This window comes from Lissotriton vulgaris, chromosome 1_2 (genome assembly GCF_964263255.1).
Source record: "Lissotriton vulgaris chromosome 1_2, aLisVul1.2, whole genome shotgun sequence".
In the NCBI taxonomy this organism is placed as follows: Eukaryota; Metazoa; Chordata; class Amphibia; order Caudata; family Salamandridae; genus Lissotriton; species Lissotriton vulgaris.
Genome location: NC_141686.1, coordinates 29988876 through 30006281, shown reverse-complemented (window position 1 = coordinate 30006281; position 17406 = coordinate 29988876). Strand labels below are relative to the sequence as shown.

The 17406-nt window shown below is 42.8% G+C and overlaps 1 protein-coding gene across 1 annotated transcript in view; it reads right to left on the bottom strand.

Moving 5' to 3' along the window:
- YARS2 (tyrosyl-tRNA synthetase 2) overlaps positions 1-17406 on the bottom strand; it is a 47636-nt gene that overhangs the window by 18681 nt on the left and 11549 nt on the right. Inside the window, exons 2-4 of the mRNA XM_086952762.1 lie at positions 10945-11112; positions 2325-2480; positions 1387-1557 (exon numbers count right to left, since the gene is read on the bottom strand). Coding sequence (XP_086808888.1) covers positions 1387-1557; positions 2325-2480; positions 10945-11112 — 495 coding nt within the window. The remainder of the gene's footprint in view (positions 1-1386; positions 1558-2324; positions 2481-10944; positions 11113-17406) is intronic.

The window sequence follows — 17406 nt, the reverse complement described above, 5'->3', positions numbered from 1 at the left end:
GAAGAGCCAGTGCTTCTCCGACTCCCATTTGCTCCACTCCACGCCGCTTGGTAGTATAGTAACAGGTCCGGGAGGCCCAATCCTCCTTGTTCAGGAGGCAGCATTGCCAAGCGAAGTTTCATGCGCGGGCGCCGCCCATTCCATATGAAGTTGGCCAGTTCAGCTTGGGTTTGACGAATCCATCCCTCCGGCGGCCGCATAGGGACAGCTCTGAATAAATACAAAATTTGAGGCAGAATCGTCAGTTTAATCGCTGCCCCCTTACTAAGCCAAGACAGTGGAAGGTGTTTCCACCTACCCAACTCCGATCGAATCGTGTGTCTAAGTTTCGCATAGTTAAGGCGGACCGTGCCCTGCAGAGTAGGTGCCAGTTGGACACCCAAATATGGGACTCTGCTTCCTTTTTTGCATAATGTATGCATCACTCTATGCCTGCTAGGGTATGGTTTTGATATATATATATTTCATCATGTGATCAAGGACTCTGCAAGGCTGAAACGCGTAATGGCGGTGGTGCAGGGCATCATAAAAGAAAAAATTAATGCACCGACACCTGGGTCTTCCTTCGTCCTTCCAGGGGATTGTGGTGGCGAAGTATTATATAATATATATATATATATATATAGCGTCTTCATGCTTCAGGGCAAACTTTGTTGGATATATATATATATATATATATATATATATATATATATATATATATATATATATATATATATATATATATATATATATATATATAAATATATAAATATATAAAAGACAACATTGCTTCTGCAGAACCAACGGACCTGTGGAAAGTGGTGCGTGCGTCCATACCGACATACAATTTTCCCAAGATCTCTCACAATGAATAACGCACTCTCAGGACACGAAGAAATGCTTCAAGTACTCAACTTTACTGAGCTTCACGTAACGCCTTGTTCACATGTGTAAAACTCAGCAGTTAATTATCTGAGCTTAAGCCCCTGCAATGCACTGCTTATGACCTCACATATTATTTCACTCATGACATTCTGCTTTTTTCTGTTTTGCCTCTTGCACTCGTTTTTCTGACCTCCATTTTGCCTTTTTCTGCTCGCTTTTCTGCCCTGCTTTGTCTTTTCAGCTCATTTTTCTGCTCTCCGTGTTTGTCTTCACTGCTTGTTTTTCTACTGTTTTTCCTTTTCAGCTCGTTTTTTTACTATGTTTTGCCTTTTCAGCTAGTTTTTCTGCCCTTTGTTTTGCCTTTTCTGCTCGTACCTTGAAACTTGTGATTAGGACTGCAGAAGGAGAGTAGGGGAGAAAAAAATCATATTAACATGTAGCTTTGTTTTACATTAAATTCCAGTGCACCATTATAGACGAAATGCTTCCATATCTTCCCATTCACCCCAGATAACCTACCCTCTTGCTCCTTCTGGAATGGCATTTACTTTTCGGCACAGATCTAGTACCCGTGTTCCTGGTTCAAACAAGAATTCTGCAAATGGCGCTTCTGTGAAGAGTTCTTGGAGTTCCTCATCAGACATCACCTCTAGTGCCTCTATGCTACTGTGGTAAAGGGCATTGGTACACCTGAAAAACAAAACCGTGACATACCTCCGAATTAATGTGCCTGAAAAAGCTGAATACACCAAAAATGACACGAGCATGAAAGTTAACACACAGGAGCTAGGAGACGGATGTTTCTTAGAGGGCCATGGCTCACTGGAAGCCTCTTTTGGGGGAGTGGGAGGGACAAAATTAGCTGCATTTTAAAAAAAAACTGTTCAATACAACCTAGATGATGGATTCTAGGCTTATATGATCGATGGATTGCACCAAAGACTTTTTAAAAGGTGGAGCGGGGTTCACATATTCACAGTATGTAAAGGTGGTAAATGCCCCCAATTACAGCCAGTAGGCAATTGAAACCAGATAACTTCCTTCTGAATACATTACCGATATTACCCTTTTATAGTGTAATTCTAGAAAATATCTTCATTTTGTTAGGGAAAAGTTTACCTTTTATTTTCTTCTAAGAAATGCTAAAAGGTTGGATGTCACGTGAATTTTTAATACTTCACAAGATAAAGGCATACATTAATAAATCTGGACGTACTGAACTCTGCAAGAATCTTTGTTTTCTAAAATTAGTAAATACTTTTTGTGTTACATTGATTACATCACAGGTTCCCATTCTGAACTTAAGCTTATGAATGTCTTAGGAATTATTTTATGCATACTCTATTACCATTGATGGTACTAGCTGCTTTATAATAGAAATCAATAATAGAATCTGCAATCTATTTCTTAATAACAATCGCTCACTACTTATTTGCCCGGTGGTAAACAGAGCCTACCTCTTAGCAGATTCAAGACCTTCTCTGCCATGAACCAGCTTGGTCACTTCCGCAGCCAGCCGTTTATGGGGGAGGCGTTTTTCTGGTTCTTTAGCATGCATTTCCATGATGTGCTTGATCTCCGGAAGAGGAAGAAACGTGAACAGTTTCAGAAATCTTTAGGAGGAAGATAACTTTATAACGTTAATATTTTTCTTTTAAAACAAAGTACACAGAGCTGGTTAGGTATGCTTCTTGTTGAGGCACTAGTCAATACAGTGTATGCATCGCTATAACCTGAAAATCCGTTTGGTGTAAAAATACCAGAAAAGTCTGAGCTTGCTGAATTTTGATCCATAACAAAGAACAAGCACTGTCCTTCCGGTTACATTTATCCTAAATAGGCTCCTACTCCGAGCAAACCTGCTCTTCGTCGGTCAGTAGCTTGGCAAGGACTGGTCATGACGCAGTTCAGATCAAATATTTCAATGTATGGGTTTGCAATAGGACATTTACTTATTTGTATAAGCTACCCTTGAACACGGAGAACAAACATGCATATGGTAAATGTTTTTTTTTCTATAGGCTATGTCACCATTCCTAGGTTGTAAACTTTTGCCAAATTCCAGTATTCATTTCTGGTTCTTAACACAGAACTCATGTTGAAGTCTACTTTTTGCCAACATCATCAATTTTATTAGTTTAAATACGCAAAAGGGCAAGGTCGGACTGACCTATTGGGCAATCAACCAGTGCCCAAAGGCGTGCTCGGACAGGTCAGTGTGTGAGCAGGTTTTCTGACTGCTTGTGTGCCTATTTTGTGGTAGTCTGGGCCACTTTTTACAGTTGATTTCCCTGATGTTAAGAACAACCTTGCCTGCAGCAACATTAAATCCATGAGGTCTTCCATACACCCTGTAAACCACTTACAACATTCTTTATAATTTTAAAACTGTAAAATGAGCATACATTGGTCACTTTTTAGGTCGAGACATTTTGTATATACTTTGTAGGCCTACCGCCCGATCATTGCTTTTCATTCGTTTTTTCCAGTGTCCTTTAAAAATCCTTGCTATCAAGTGCTTAAGCTTTCCTATTTGTCCCTCCTTTTCATGGTTTGTTTCCACCGATGGAGAAGGCACCCATTACTTGTAGTCTTACCCTTGTCCCATTTTAGCATCCGTTATACTACTTTTTTCTTGTTAGTCCGAACGTTTTTTGAGCCAGAGGTTTTTGCTGTTGTTGCCCTCCTTCCCTACAGTTACTTTTTTTTTTAATTCTATCCATAATTCACTTCATATCCCTCTGCCCTCCCCTGCCCCCACCACCTCCTGCACATCACTGCTTGTTTTTTTTTTTAACAGCTTAAATATCCCCATGCTATTTTTAAGCTTCCTTTCTCACTATCTGGGACGCCAAACACAGCGCTATTGTGTCTGCAAAACACTTTCCAAGCCTCACCCCTCACTGATAGGAGTGTCTTAATCTTCCAGTGGAAAAAAAAGAACACAGTAGTGGCTCGACAAGCGAAGCTTGAGTTTTTTTTAAAGTGATGCTTAGCCTTAGCATCCGTTGGTGCTTGCATTTTGTCGTATCTTCATTCCCGCCCCCTCCTTCCACTGTTAATGCGGACATACTTTCCGCACCTCCCTTTCTGTTGCTTGTTGTAAATGAAAGCAGTACCGCCGTCTTCTGATAATATGCTTGATCCCCTGTTTCAGTAGAGACTAGTGTACTCATCAAAAAGGAGGATTGGAGAGCAATGGTGCCCAAAGCTAGCCATTTAAAATAACCAAAAATGCAGTGCTGAGACATGTACGTGAGCTGAGGACCTGCCACGGTTATCTGTGTACATGCTTCTCTTCTAGTAGAAAGCTATGGTTTTTCACCCGCCGACTCAGAGAGCTGAAGCCAGGCTCTCCAGGGACCTCTAGTAACGGCCGGTGGTAGAGTAACAGTGCATCCAGCACTGTATATTACTATCCAGGAGCCTCTAATAAATGGCCTGCGGTAGTGCACATAGTTCGCCCAGCGCTGTATATTCCTATTCACGAACCTTTATTTTATGGCCTGTGGTATTGCACCATAGTTCGCCCAGTGCTGTATATTCCTATCCAGGAACCTCTAGTGATGGCCTGTGGTAGTGTACCATAGCTCACCCTGTGGCGACATTTGCTCTACAGGAACCTCTATCCATGGTACTGCACCTTTGAGCTCCCAGGGCTAATGCCAGGACACAGGGTGATCTAGTAAAACGCTCTGGTCTTGCAGCTTGTGCAGACGGCACAACGTATAGAAACTTTCGCCTAGGTGTTTTGTTTGTACTGGATGGGAGTGTTGCCTTAGAACGTCTATATAAGAATTGTAAACGGAAGAAAAGAATTGAACGCGCAGTCCTGACACTTAAATGATTGGTGCCGGGTACCCCCTTACTCCGCCTTGGATGAATAAAAGGCTGCGTCCAGCAAAACGATTTAACAGGCCTTACTACACGTTTCTCTCTTCACGGATCTCTAGAATCCATAACTAAAAAGTTGTTCAATGGTGTGTTATTTCTATTCTGCCTTGCAACATGAGATTTATATAGCTCTTCAATTCCTGGCGATACAGCAACCAGAATGATGTGCTGCATGGTTAAACACTTATAAGGTCCCAAAGGTGAGACCTATTGGCTATGCCAATGCTTGTGTAACTATTTTATTCACTAAGGGGGCAACTTTTATTTTGATGTCTTGGCCTATTTTATGACTAAGTCCGACCCTGCAAAAGGGTAACTATGTTATCAGATAATGCATTTGTTATGGGCATATCTCTACAATAAAAATTAAGATAAACAAATAGCAGTATAGACATTTGTCAGATTGCTTGGAAAGGTATCATAAGTGGTTGTTCTGCACAATCTTTGGAAGGAGTAAATTGGCAGAATCATACTAACATTGGACTGAAACTCTAAATGAATACATGTGTAAAGGGAACAGAAACATTTAATGAAATATTATCCAATTACTATAGAAAAGCTTTGTGAGGTGCCTAACTTTCATAGAGCTTGACTTTCATCTCTGAAAACTGCACAATGCAATCACTGAAAAAATAAACACACACCCTCTTTGTGTTATTGAAAGTTCTTTGAAGTTCATGGCTCATTTTCACTCCTTTGTAGTAGTTATGTAGTTCAGAAGATCAGTTCAAAATCTGTCAAACGCAAAACAGCTCTATGAGAGACAGTCATCAAGTAGCCTAGAGCTAGAAAAGATAGCTTTGGGCATTCATTAAAGAATAGTTGCGCATACTTTAATATGTTTTGTTTTTACTTGTGTTGTCAGGCACCAGGCATTTCTCTGATGAATATGCACTTTTATCAGACGCAATCAGAAGATTTTCTAGATTGCAATATTGTTTTTAATATACATCTTTATTAACATTTAACACATTTGTGACAAGACACTTCTACATTCTCAGAGTCATACACTAAATGTCGTCATATAATCGTAGACGCAAGTATAATTGGGTTGTTTACATTTCACAGCTTCAGATTAGTTTCATAGAAAACACTTTAGCCTCATTAATGTGGGTACTATGGTATCAATCCCTCATTCTTTAGAGTCTGTCTACCTTGTCCAGTTCTTTTGTACATTTCTGCAACAAATTAGCCCAACTACCACCCCCCCCACAACCTATAACTGTACCCCTCCCCATCCCCCGTCTGGCATACATCTTGGATTGCAAATAATTGTCTAAATGTGTTGGGAAGACTTTTAAAGAGAAAGAAGATTTAATGTTATCATGAGAAAAACAAAAATTAACAGGTCCTAATATAATCCTCTTAAATTAACACTAGGTTTGCGCAAGCTTAAATTCAAGTTGCCGCTCTTTGATCTCCATTTGTAGGCCGTTTCAACATCAATATGCCCCAAAAAAAGGTGTTCTGCTGTAGGAATGGCTGATTTTTACAGACTTCCGGCCTCACTCAACTTTAAATTTTGCAGATAACATAGGCTAAGCACTCCCGGAAAAACTACTCCATGTCAGCAAGCCTTTTCAGGTTATGACCCGGGAGCATCGCAGACCGGTTAGCAAATGTATTTTTCAGAACAAATCTTGAAGCAGGAGGCTTGCTTTTTGGGGGAAGGAAATGTAACTGCTGTGCTGGGACTTTCCCGCCGCACCTCTGGAGGAGAAAACAATGTCAGAAGCCTCGCCTCAAATTGAGCGAGTCTTCCCAAGTCATGTTACCGGCAGTCCTTTGGCAGGGGGACTGTGGGGGAAGTTGTTTATAATAGGGGAATCGGATGAGGTTACGATATTGTAAACTCAGTGGTATCCCCATTTTCAAATAAGCCAAGCAATAGAAAGGTGGACGAACAGCGCATCTCCTAATTTTTGGCACACGCCCCATTGTCACCCACATTTAAATAAGGCCCTTAGTTGAAGAGAACATATTATTAGATAAAAAATATATATCAAACGCAATAGGATTTCTGTTAGACTTGGCATCTTTTGGCGTGTTTTCCCCGAGTTTTTGCTTTCTGACCTCTCGGTTTTGACTGTTTTTGCTGGCGTAGTGTTTCTGTGCACTTTTCTCACTGCTGATCAGTGGTAAAGTACAAGTGCTCCTGTGGTAAATTGTGTTATCGATTGGTGTTTCCATGATTGGATATTTGATTTACTGGTTAATCCCTAGTAAAGTGCACTGAGTGTGCCAGGGCCTGTGAATCAAATGCTACTAGCAGGCCTGCAGCACTGATTGAGCCACCCACGTGAGTAGCCCTGAAAAGGTAACTCAGAGCCGCCATTGCAGAGTCTGCGCGCAGTTTGTAACTGCCATGTCGACTTGGCCAGTGCACACACTTGTCAGTCCCTCACCTTGCCTTTTTCTTACATGTCAGACACCCCTAAGGTAGGCCCAAGGTAGCCCTGTGGGCAGGCTGCAGAGTAAGTGAAAGGTGGGACATGCCCTGGCATGTCCTGATAGTGAATTACAGTCAAATTCGTTTTTTGCTATTGCAAGGCTACCTGTTCCCCATAGGACAGAATGGAGAGTTTTTTATAACATTTTATAAACATAACTGGCCCAGGGAATAAGGTAGGAAAATAATGTTTAGTATGCCTGAACTCAGAATCTAAAGATGCATCTTTTAGTGAAGGTGATTTTTACATTCTGGGTTTGAAAATACCACTTTTAGAAAGTAGGTCTATTCTTGCTAAGTCATCCCGTGAGCCTCTGTTGGAATGTGGATTGCCTGTCTGGGTTTTGGATGACAGAAGGCTGGGGAGCAGGAGTGGCTCAGTCAGTAAAGGGCTGAATAGACCTGGGCTGCAATTGGGGAAGGAGATTTCCTTGCACCTCAAAGGGCCAGTTCTGCCTCTGACCATGCCATCTCCGCCTCCTGCCAGGAAGTCACACCAGAGAAGGCAGAACTGGTTCTGGCTGGGCATAGACACTCTCTGCCTAAGAGAGGGCCCAAACCCTTCAACTTTAGAACTCTTTTGGACGAAGAAGACAGGCAAGAAGAAGCGCTGGAGAAGATGTGAGGAGGAACTACTACTTTGCTGTGTGATTTGCTGGGTTGGCTGGCAGTGGCTGTTTCTGTCTTGGGCAGTGAAAGGACAGGACTAAACTTTCTGCAATCTGCTTTTGTGAGTTTCTCCCGAGGGCTTGAGGTAGAGCTTGCCCCCGGTTCAAGAAGTCTCAGGAACAGCAAAGACTTCAAGCTCTTCTGCCCTCAGCACTGGGAACAGTGTGTTTTGTGCTACAACAGTAGAAAAGCGACGTCTACGACGCCGCTGCGGACTCAGTGTCCTGAAGGCACCAAAGAGGGCACAGCCACATCAACGCACCGCAACCCTGGTCTCACCGACGACACCTCCTGACGCCGCCACAGAGCCGCTGCTCGCACCACAACATGTGAGCCCCACACTCCGCACTGCCTCGCTTCACGACAACGCCTTGGTATCCCAGATGATGGCGCTCCATGGCGAAATAGACACCGCTGATTGCACCGTGGTTCGAGGGCACCGCTTGTAAAGTTACTCAATGCACCGCTCTCATCCCACACCGCAGGCTTAGCCTACCGTCTCCAGTGCCATCAACTCCAGTTCGTCAGTCGATGACAGCGCTTCAGCAATGACGATGCTGCTTGCACTGCAATCTGCCCGCACCACGACGAGCACCTCATTCACTTCGCATCCCGACCCTGGTATCACCAACGACGCCATCTGATATTGCCACCGAGCGGCTGCTCGCACCGCAAGCTGAGGACACTGCACATTGCACCGCAGCACCCGATGCAAGCGCTCCGGACTTCAACAGAGAGCAGTTCGATCTGCAATGCGTGCGACTTTGTGGGCCCCGACGACTCCTACATTGACCTCCGGAACAGACTCATGCGGACGCCGTGCTTTCGGAAGTTCAACAAGGCCCTGCATTTCTAAAAAGGTACTGTTTGCGCGTCTTCCCGACACCGTAGCTGGCCCACAACACCGCGGTCAGCCAGAACTGTTTGGATTTTTTGCTCACAATGCCAGACGGAGCTATCGACATCAAGGAACTGTTTTTCAAGCATATTTTGATAACCGAAGATTTTAAAATACTGTACTGTGGATTTTTATTGTTTTTGGTCTTGTCTTAAGTATATAAAAATGTTGGATATTTTTCTAAACTGGTGTGGTGTCCTTATGTAGCGCTTACACTGTATTACTAATGGTTAGGTGCAAATGCTTTACACACTGGCACTAAGATAAGCCTGACTGCTCGTGCCACGCTACCAAGGGGGTGAGCAGGGGTTAATTTAGGACTGCAACTCCCTTATCCTGACTAGAGTGGTGGTTTCCACCTGGCTTTGGCACATGCCATAGCCTACCAAAAATCCAATTTCTAGCAATTTCAGAAAGTGAAAAATCGATTACTTTATAGTTATAACATACAATGGACAGATAAGTTACATTTCAGCAGAAAATTGCTTCAATAATGCCACAAAAGCACAAAAACTTGTAAGGAGTAGCAGTCGGGGCAAGAAACATGACCGGACAAGGGGGACGAGACTCCTCCTTATCATGTACTTTCACAGAATTAACTAAAGGTGGCAGTGAGGAGACATAGTTTACTCTGTCTTGTTCTAGCAATTTCTCAAGCTCAGGGATTCTGATTAGCCGTTCGCCGGGTCCAACTTCTAGTTTCATTGCACCATTGGCTGATGCCCCACCGTCTATGGTTCTGTATTATTCCAACTTTACTGTTGTTGGAGATCTTAATCTCCATTTCAAAGGCACCGTATGTCCTACAGTAGCAGCGCTACTCGCTGACCTTGAGAACCTTAGGAGAAAATTGGAGGTACTGGGTGTGAAGAGGGTCAGGAGGTTTTGGTGGTCAATCCAACATGTTTTCGATCTGCCGAATGCAAATGGACTGGCCCCAAAAAGGTAGTAAGAAACATTTCTCATGTCAACTACACAACTGATTCAGATTCTTCTCCGGAAACACAGGGTGCGCCATGTGAACAGGATGAAACACTACGGAATGACACACTACACTGTTGAGATCTTAGCAATAGCAAAATATGTTGAGGGGGAGAGCGATCACCTCCCAAAACTGCTGCACAGAAGATGGCTCTGTAGATGGGATTCAATTGGTCTTTGAACTGATTCCTGCACCAACAGATAGAGAGTAGCAAGAAATGAAGTGGAGAGAGGTGTTGGAACAATGTGCCCACCTCGTTAACTCACCAGAGACCTGACCCCAGTTTAACTTGTTGCTTCTGACACTATTACGTACAGCATTGTGCTGTGTGATTTAAGTATGTTTTCATTTTTAAAGACTAAGCAGTGAGTTTGCACAGAGTTATTGATCTGTATTAGGTTATTAAATTCGAATATCACACCACTCCCGTGAGAAAACTTTGAGCTACTCAACTTCACTACCCTGAAGGTCAAGTGCTAAGGGAGTGTATGTGGTGCTCCGTTTTTGGCACAACAGTAATGTTAAGCCACAGGACATCAGGGGTATAGGGCACCAATTGTCACCATCTGAGACCAGTAAACCCAGGCAGCTTTGGAAGTTTCTTAAGCAATCCTAAAACAGAATACAAACAAAACTGGAAAGAAAAAGAGACCTAGAAACACAGGTTAAGTTTGTAATAGAATGTTAGCATCTTTTTCCTAAAAGATAAGGATCTGACTTCACACGAAAGGACTTACAGATAGAAGGAGGACAACAAAGCAAATGCCATAATGGTTGTGCTCTTCAAACGTTGGGGTTCCTACACACAACAATGACTGTCACCTCAATCCTCATTTTACTGCCAATCATCAGCTGGTGGCACTCCACGTGTGCTATTGTTACCGCTGTCACCCATACTCCAAACATTACTCCATGAATGCAGTACAATGAAAAATATCCAGTTCTGGAAGAATTTCCATGGTACTTAGTTCCATTTGCAGTTTTATGTGGAGGCAGATCCTTCAGTGTGTCAGAAATTGTGTTATGATGGTTGCTTCCGGTGTTAATTGGGCAACCTAGTTGAACTTAGGTGTGCAAAAACACTCAGTAAATCAAACTTTACTTCAGGCACAGAAGAAACTCTAAAATAAATACTTCATTTATCAAGTATAGATGCCTTCAAAATGCTTACAAAACATAACTTGCCTTTCCACGTTGCTGTCAAGCTGTCGGACAAAGAACTGGTAGAATTCAAAAGGTGACGTTTTTTCTCGGCTCAGCCACACAGCGTTGCCTGCTGTCTTTCCCAGTTTATCTCCAGCAGAGCTGGTAATAAGAGGCAGGGTGACACCAAATACATCTTGCCCAGTAACTCTGTAAAGAAAAATAGGAATTACAATACCGTACTACACCAAAACTGACCGACATTAAAAAAAAACATCAGGAACTGGAAAATAAATTGTTCAGATACATTATAGTTTCGGCATACACTTAGCACTTCTAAATTGATCTTGCGATCAAGCTAACAATTCAGAATGTGCCAGGACAATATCAACAAGCATTTGCAATGCAATAGGTCTCGCATTAGGAAAGTTTGAGCTATTGGTATTGTAAATGACATTTTTTTATTTATGTGTTGGTTTTGAAAGTAGCGAAATTAATAGCTTTGTCATTTACAATGCCAATATTTTAACTTTTGCAAATGTGACACCTATAGCACAGCACCTATAGCGTGATGAATGTCCAGATATACCTTTTGCATTCAGAAAGATTTGCAGTTTAGTAAAAAAAAGAAATAGATAGATATTAGCTGCACTTGTTAAAGAGGAGGATGAAATGTATTATGCTATGTGGTTGCGCATGCATGAATAATAAATAAAGGGGAGGTGTCCGCCACACTGGGAAGTCAACGGACAAGGGGGGAATAAAAATATTTGCATCTAACCGAGGACATATTTACACAAAGTACCTGGAGGAGAACGGTTTTATAATATATTTGTATAACTTGGACAAGGGAATGCATTGCTGACAATTTAGAAGGACTATGAAGCAAGCTTGGTATTCCTTGCTAAACAGTAACCTTTGTGTTTCATTATTCATTCCATTATTGAGGTATTATGTCAAATGTCATGTCAATATCAGTCTAACGTCACATGAAGGGGCGTTTAAGAATATGGAAACGTCAGATGTAATGGAAGAATGTTTTTTATTGTAATTACATTTAGAGTGTTTACTAACTCTGACTATGCGTTTAATCTCCTATTCAAGAAAGTAAGCCGGTTGGACCTCTTGGATTTGAGAGCACAGATCCACAGCATTGTTAGCTACCGATTGCCTCCTAAAAGTAGCAGAAGTTGCCAAAACCCCATAGAAAGTCACTGAATTACGCGGTTCAGATCAGAGGTTTTTTAAAGAACTCAAAACAGCCAGCCGGCTCATCAGTGCTATCCCTAGCTACAGTCACAGGAAGTTAACTGCATACTTGCGGTCAACCATGCAAAGGAGCGCTTAGTGGCTTCGAGAGAAGGGTGAAGCAGTACATAAGTTATACAGTGATGAAGCCACTGGCAGCCACTTTCTAAAGTCGTACACGCACCACAATTAATGCCGCTGTAACACTGACGGGGTGCGGGAATAAGACAAGTTTCTGAATAACCTACATGCCCTACTCCAATGCACTACAGCTGTGCCCATCCCTTTGTTTACCCAGTGCTCTGCCCACCCCTGTCCTTACGCTGTGATGCAGGCGGTCTTGCAGTGGTGCTGCCAGAGCCCAGGCAGAGGTGCTAGCAGAGAAGCAGAAGGAGGCATGGGCTGCGGGGCAGCAGCAGAGCCCGTGGGCCGGAGAGTCCCTGCATCCCCGAGGCCCGCAGCACTCACACTGTGTGGCACATCTGGGGGGTGCTGGAGAGCCTTTACTGTGGAAATATTTCCAGATCGAGTCTTGTGTCTGCAGAATATTCGTAAGGAGATGACCCCGTTGGAACAAATATCTATCAGTAGGCAAGATTATCCTATAGGCAAAAATAAGTGCATCAGCTATGATTTAAAACTGGTGATTTAAACTGCTGTAGGAGCAAGAAACCAATATGATGCATGGGAATGTGACATGGGAGTACGTGACCGCAACGGAAACTAGCTGTGGACATTCAATGACCATCATTTCACAAGTTTGATTACCAGCACGGCCAACTAAGCCGTACATCCTTCCATGGTTGGTATCATTAAACTGTGTAATGGTAACATCTGTGGGTCAACGAGTATCCCAGAACTGTGAAGGGTAGCCTGATTCAGTAAGTGCTAAGGAGCAATCCGATGGTAGACATGTGTTATGCAAATGCATTTAACAAAACATAGAAAAGCAAAATATATTATATTCACTCCTACCAGAATTATGGAAAACTGTCCAAGACTCATAATAAATAGTTTTCCTGTGTTCCTGTGTTTAATCCTGGGAGATCCTATTCTTACAGTAAACGATGCATTAGGGATCACACACACAAAACCAGAAAGAGGGGTTTCACGCGGACGGAAGACAGCGAAACTGAAACCTGGCTGCGACTGAGAGGGCGGGGGCTGCCCATGCATGCGCGCTCTTTGCAATGAAGAGGGAGCCCTGGCGCAGTCAGCTGAAGTCCGCGGTCCCCGGAGGAGGCCGGGTGAAGACCAGCGATGCGGGGCTCCCATGCCGAGACTAACCCGCTGCCTGCCGAGGGAGAGAGGGACACGGAACACGCGGAAAGAGCCCGGTGAGTCGGGGTGAATGGGGCGGGGGAAATGTGTGTGTGTCTGTCTGTATGCGCGTGTGTGTGTGTGCGCGCGTGTCTGTTTGTGTGTGTGTGTGTGTGTGTTTATAAGTTATACACGTGTTACGCCCGATAGCACCAAGCACCACATATTTACAATCCTGCTTTTAACATTATGTAGTAAACGGAGCAAAGCAGAAGAAATGTACTTGGAGTGGAAGTTGTTTTGGCAAGACAATGGAAAGGTGTTGTTGACTAGTAGGAAGGGGAGGTAGGTGGTGGCTTATTGTGCGGAGCGGCTGACACAAGAGTGATAAGTGCGTGACAGTTGCGTGTGACCGTATGCGATCTGTAGTTGTATCAAATTGGTAGTGGCTTAGAGGAGTATTGTGGCACATGATATGACTGTGCAAGACAGTAGGGAGGTGTTGTTTGTGGTTGGTGAGGGCAGATAGCAACGCATGTGAGGAGCGTTGAACAGAAGAGGGATGTGCGCGTAGGTGCTGCGCTGTTAATTCAATTTCACACTAAATGAAAGAAAGTAACAGTACAGAGAGATGTTGGACAGGTGGGGGTCAGAGATAGAGGCTAGTGTTTGTTTCACAGGATCTGTTGTGTTGCGGTTACGGCAGTATTGGAGGATTGAAGGTTATAAGAGTTTAGAGGTGCAAGGTAATGATAGTTAGGTAGATAGCAGTTGACGTGCTACGTCAGTGTAGAAATGTTGCTGGGGAGGAAGTGGTGGAGCAAGTGGCAACGTATGTGCAGAGCCGTTGATGGTGCTGAAGAACATGAAGAGTGTGTGAGTGTAGAGTGTGTTGTTTAAGGGGGGTTGGAAGAAGGGTAGCTGGTGGCCTATGTGCGGAGCAGCCGACGCAATGAATACATGTGCTGTTTAATAAAGATTATGTGGTCCGAAGGACAAAAGAAAAATGGGTTCCCGCGAGCGTTAGTAGCAAAATGGCGTACGCACCCTAGCTTTCTGAAGAACACACCTGCGAGAATGGTGCATTTATCATGTAAGAGTTAAGAAAACGTAGACATGGTGCCAGCAAGGCGCACCCGAAGCCCTTCCTGTGAAGCTTTTCACACTTACCTTGCATCAGAAAGAGCGAAATTTAAACAAGAGCACGCCTCAAGCTCGACAGAGAAAGGCCAGGCTCCACAGCAAAAGCGAAACTGACACCGCACACACAGCAAGCAGCCAGCAGCGCGCTCCCGCGGACAAAACTGACAATGGAAAAGAGCACGTCCGACTCGTGTCTACATTCCCAGAAACGAGCAACAATAGTTGTCGAGCAGACAGCAAGCAATGCTTCGCATTGCTTGCACGTCTAGGCTCGACCTAAAAATTACTAAACAAACCTCTTCAACATGTGTGAATCTGGTGATCATATTAGCACAAAAATGGACTTCAACCCTTAGCACTCTACTAAAGGACCACATGATGTCTTGCATAGAGATAAATGTAAAATCAACTAATATATTACGGATTAATTGAATAAAAAGTCACTGATCAATTACCAACACAATTAGATTTTCCTCGCCGTCTTAGTCTTGAGTTAATAAAATGTAAGGGAAACACTCAGTTCTCCTAGCTATGGGAATTCTAGTAAAAAGGGTGGCAAAAACTAACTATGCCACAATCTTAAGACCGATTACAAAAATGTTATTGACAAGTTTCTCTCTGGATCAACATATTATCTCTAAAAGTAATCTGCTAAAAATCTTTGTCCAGCATATGCCTGGGCAAAATATAAATTATGCCTGCGTAACGCATATAATTTTGGGAATTTCATGTTCCTCTTGTTACGTAAAATACCTGAAATTACACATCGTTGGCATATTTACGTGCCATTTGTAGTAAAAATGTACTGTAATTGCACAGGAACAACAGAACATGCGTTCTTGTTTAAAGGCTTTGCCTGTAAAAAAAAAAAAAAAATATATATATATATATATATATATATATATATATATATTTTTTTTTTTAATGGAAAATGGAGGCTACAAATTTCGAACATGTTACCAGCTATCCTTCCTTGGACTTCCAAATCAAGAACAGAGAAAGTTGGGATCTACACTTCTCTAACCTTAAACATAGAAACAGGGAAGTTACATTTGCTATTAAGATGGTTTTAGCAAATATTCCGGGCTGTAAAGATCCACAGCTCTGTCCATTCTAAAAAAAAAAAAAACCTTCAATTTATGAAATCACGGTCTCTGGGTACAGAGTGTAGGTAGCATGTTTGGCTTGGTTTGGGTTAGGGTGGGTTCAGACTGCCCATTATTTTATTCACACACCACTTAAATCAACTACTCCTGTCCTTGTTCTGATCATGTAAGCCTAAAATAATTAATCTCCAGGGAAGTATTTTCTTCAAATAGCAGCTATTCCCAGCCAATCGAAAATTCTGTCAACATGATATTTAGAGATTATCAACTTTCATCACTAGAGGTCATAGTTAATCGGTCATTGTCTGTCCGTAGATTATTCATTTTAATAAAATACATTTAACACACTGGCCTATGAATGGCATTTAAAGAGTTACTTGGAATATAAATGCCATGGCTATATTCAGGAGGTGATACACAGAGACAATAGTATTACCTTTAAGCTAATTGATCTTACCAAACAAAAAACTTTTTTTTACACTGCAGACCATTTTAGCTCTCAATTTATCAGTATGTAGGTTCTTGACAGGGTTGACGACTGAAATATTGCTTATGTAATTTATATGATGAATCTACATACGTAATATGTATATGTGTACCTTTACTTCATCTGAGAATAAAACTGCTCTGTCTGATATTTATTGAAACTGAACGTAGGACAATTTGTGAAGCCATGCTCTTATTTTTTAACTCAGATGTTAATAGACACATCAGTTCTTTAATGTGTTTTCTTATAAAACTCTTTCATCGAAGACTGGAAATGATTCGAAGCAATAACTGGCTTTTAAGTTTTTTTTTTTTTTTTTAACACATTTTATTGATTTTGAAAGGTACCATCTGGGCAGCAGCCCTGCATATACATATTAAAACAAAGGATAAAGCAAGAGTGCCAGGTCTGTATATATAAGTAGTAACAGTTTGCATATATAACAACAAGAACTTTGCACAAACAATCCCATTACCAGTGTATTCTAATGGGTATGTTTGAATACCTGCATCGGCGGTGAGAAGGTATGGAGTGTGAAGTGTTGTGGTCAAGGACATATGGGGAGACTCGTACATCAGGAGGACTGGGGGGGGGGCTGGGGGGGGGAGGGGGGAAGAGCTATACCCCGGTGTGTTGCCCAACAGGACCATATTTTTCTGTGTTTCAGAGGACAGCCTCATGCCTGGAAGACCGCAATCTCTGCGCCCATACATCTTTCTAGCTCTATTCGCCATTTCCCTAACGTCAGGGGGGGGAAGTCCCCTTTTTTAATAACTGAGCGATATCACGCTTTGCAATAGTGAGGGCCAGGAATAGCAGGTGTTGTTTGTATCAATTCCCCCATCCCATCAGTGCTGTGCAATAAAAAATGGTTTGGGGTCGTATGTGAGATCCCAGGATAGTACCCTACCCAGGCACGTCAAGACTTTACGCCAGAACGGCTGTATTACAGTACTATCCCTGACCGTATGCGTAAACTTTCCCTCCTCCCTTCTGCAGCGTGAACATTGGGGGGGGGGGGGGGGGGGGGGGATTGGACAACCCCCATCGTCCAGAAGCAGAGTCGAGTATAATACATTTGGTGTATATAGTTAAATTGGATGAGGAGGTATCGAGAGGACACGGCTGCGCCCCGGGACTAGCCACAGCCTCGGCCCGGTCATTATCAGTTATGTCCGGTATATCTATCTGCCACATTCCTCTGGTCTTGTGTAGTGTTGCTCTGGCGTGTGTTGTCAAGGCCTGGTATATCGGTCTAAT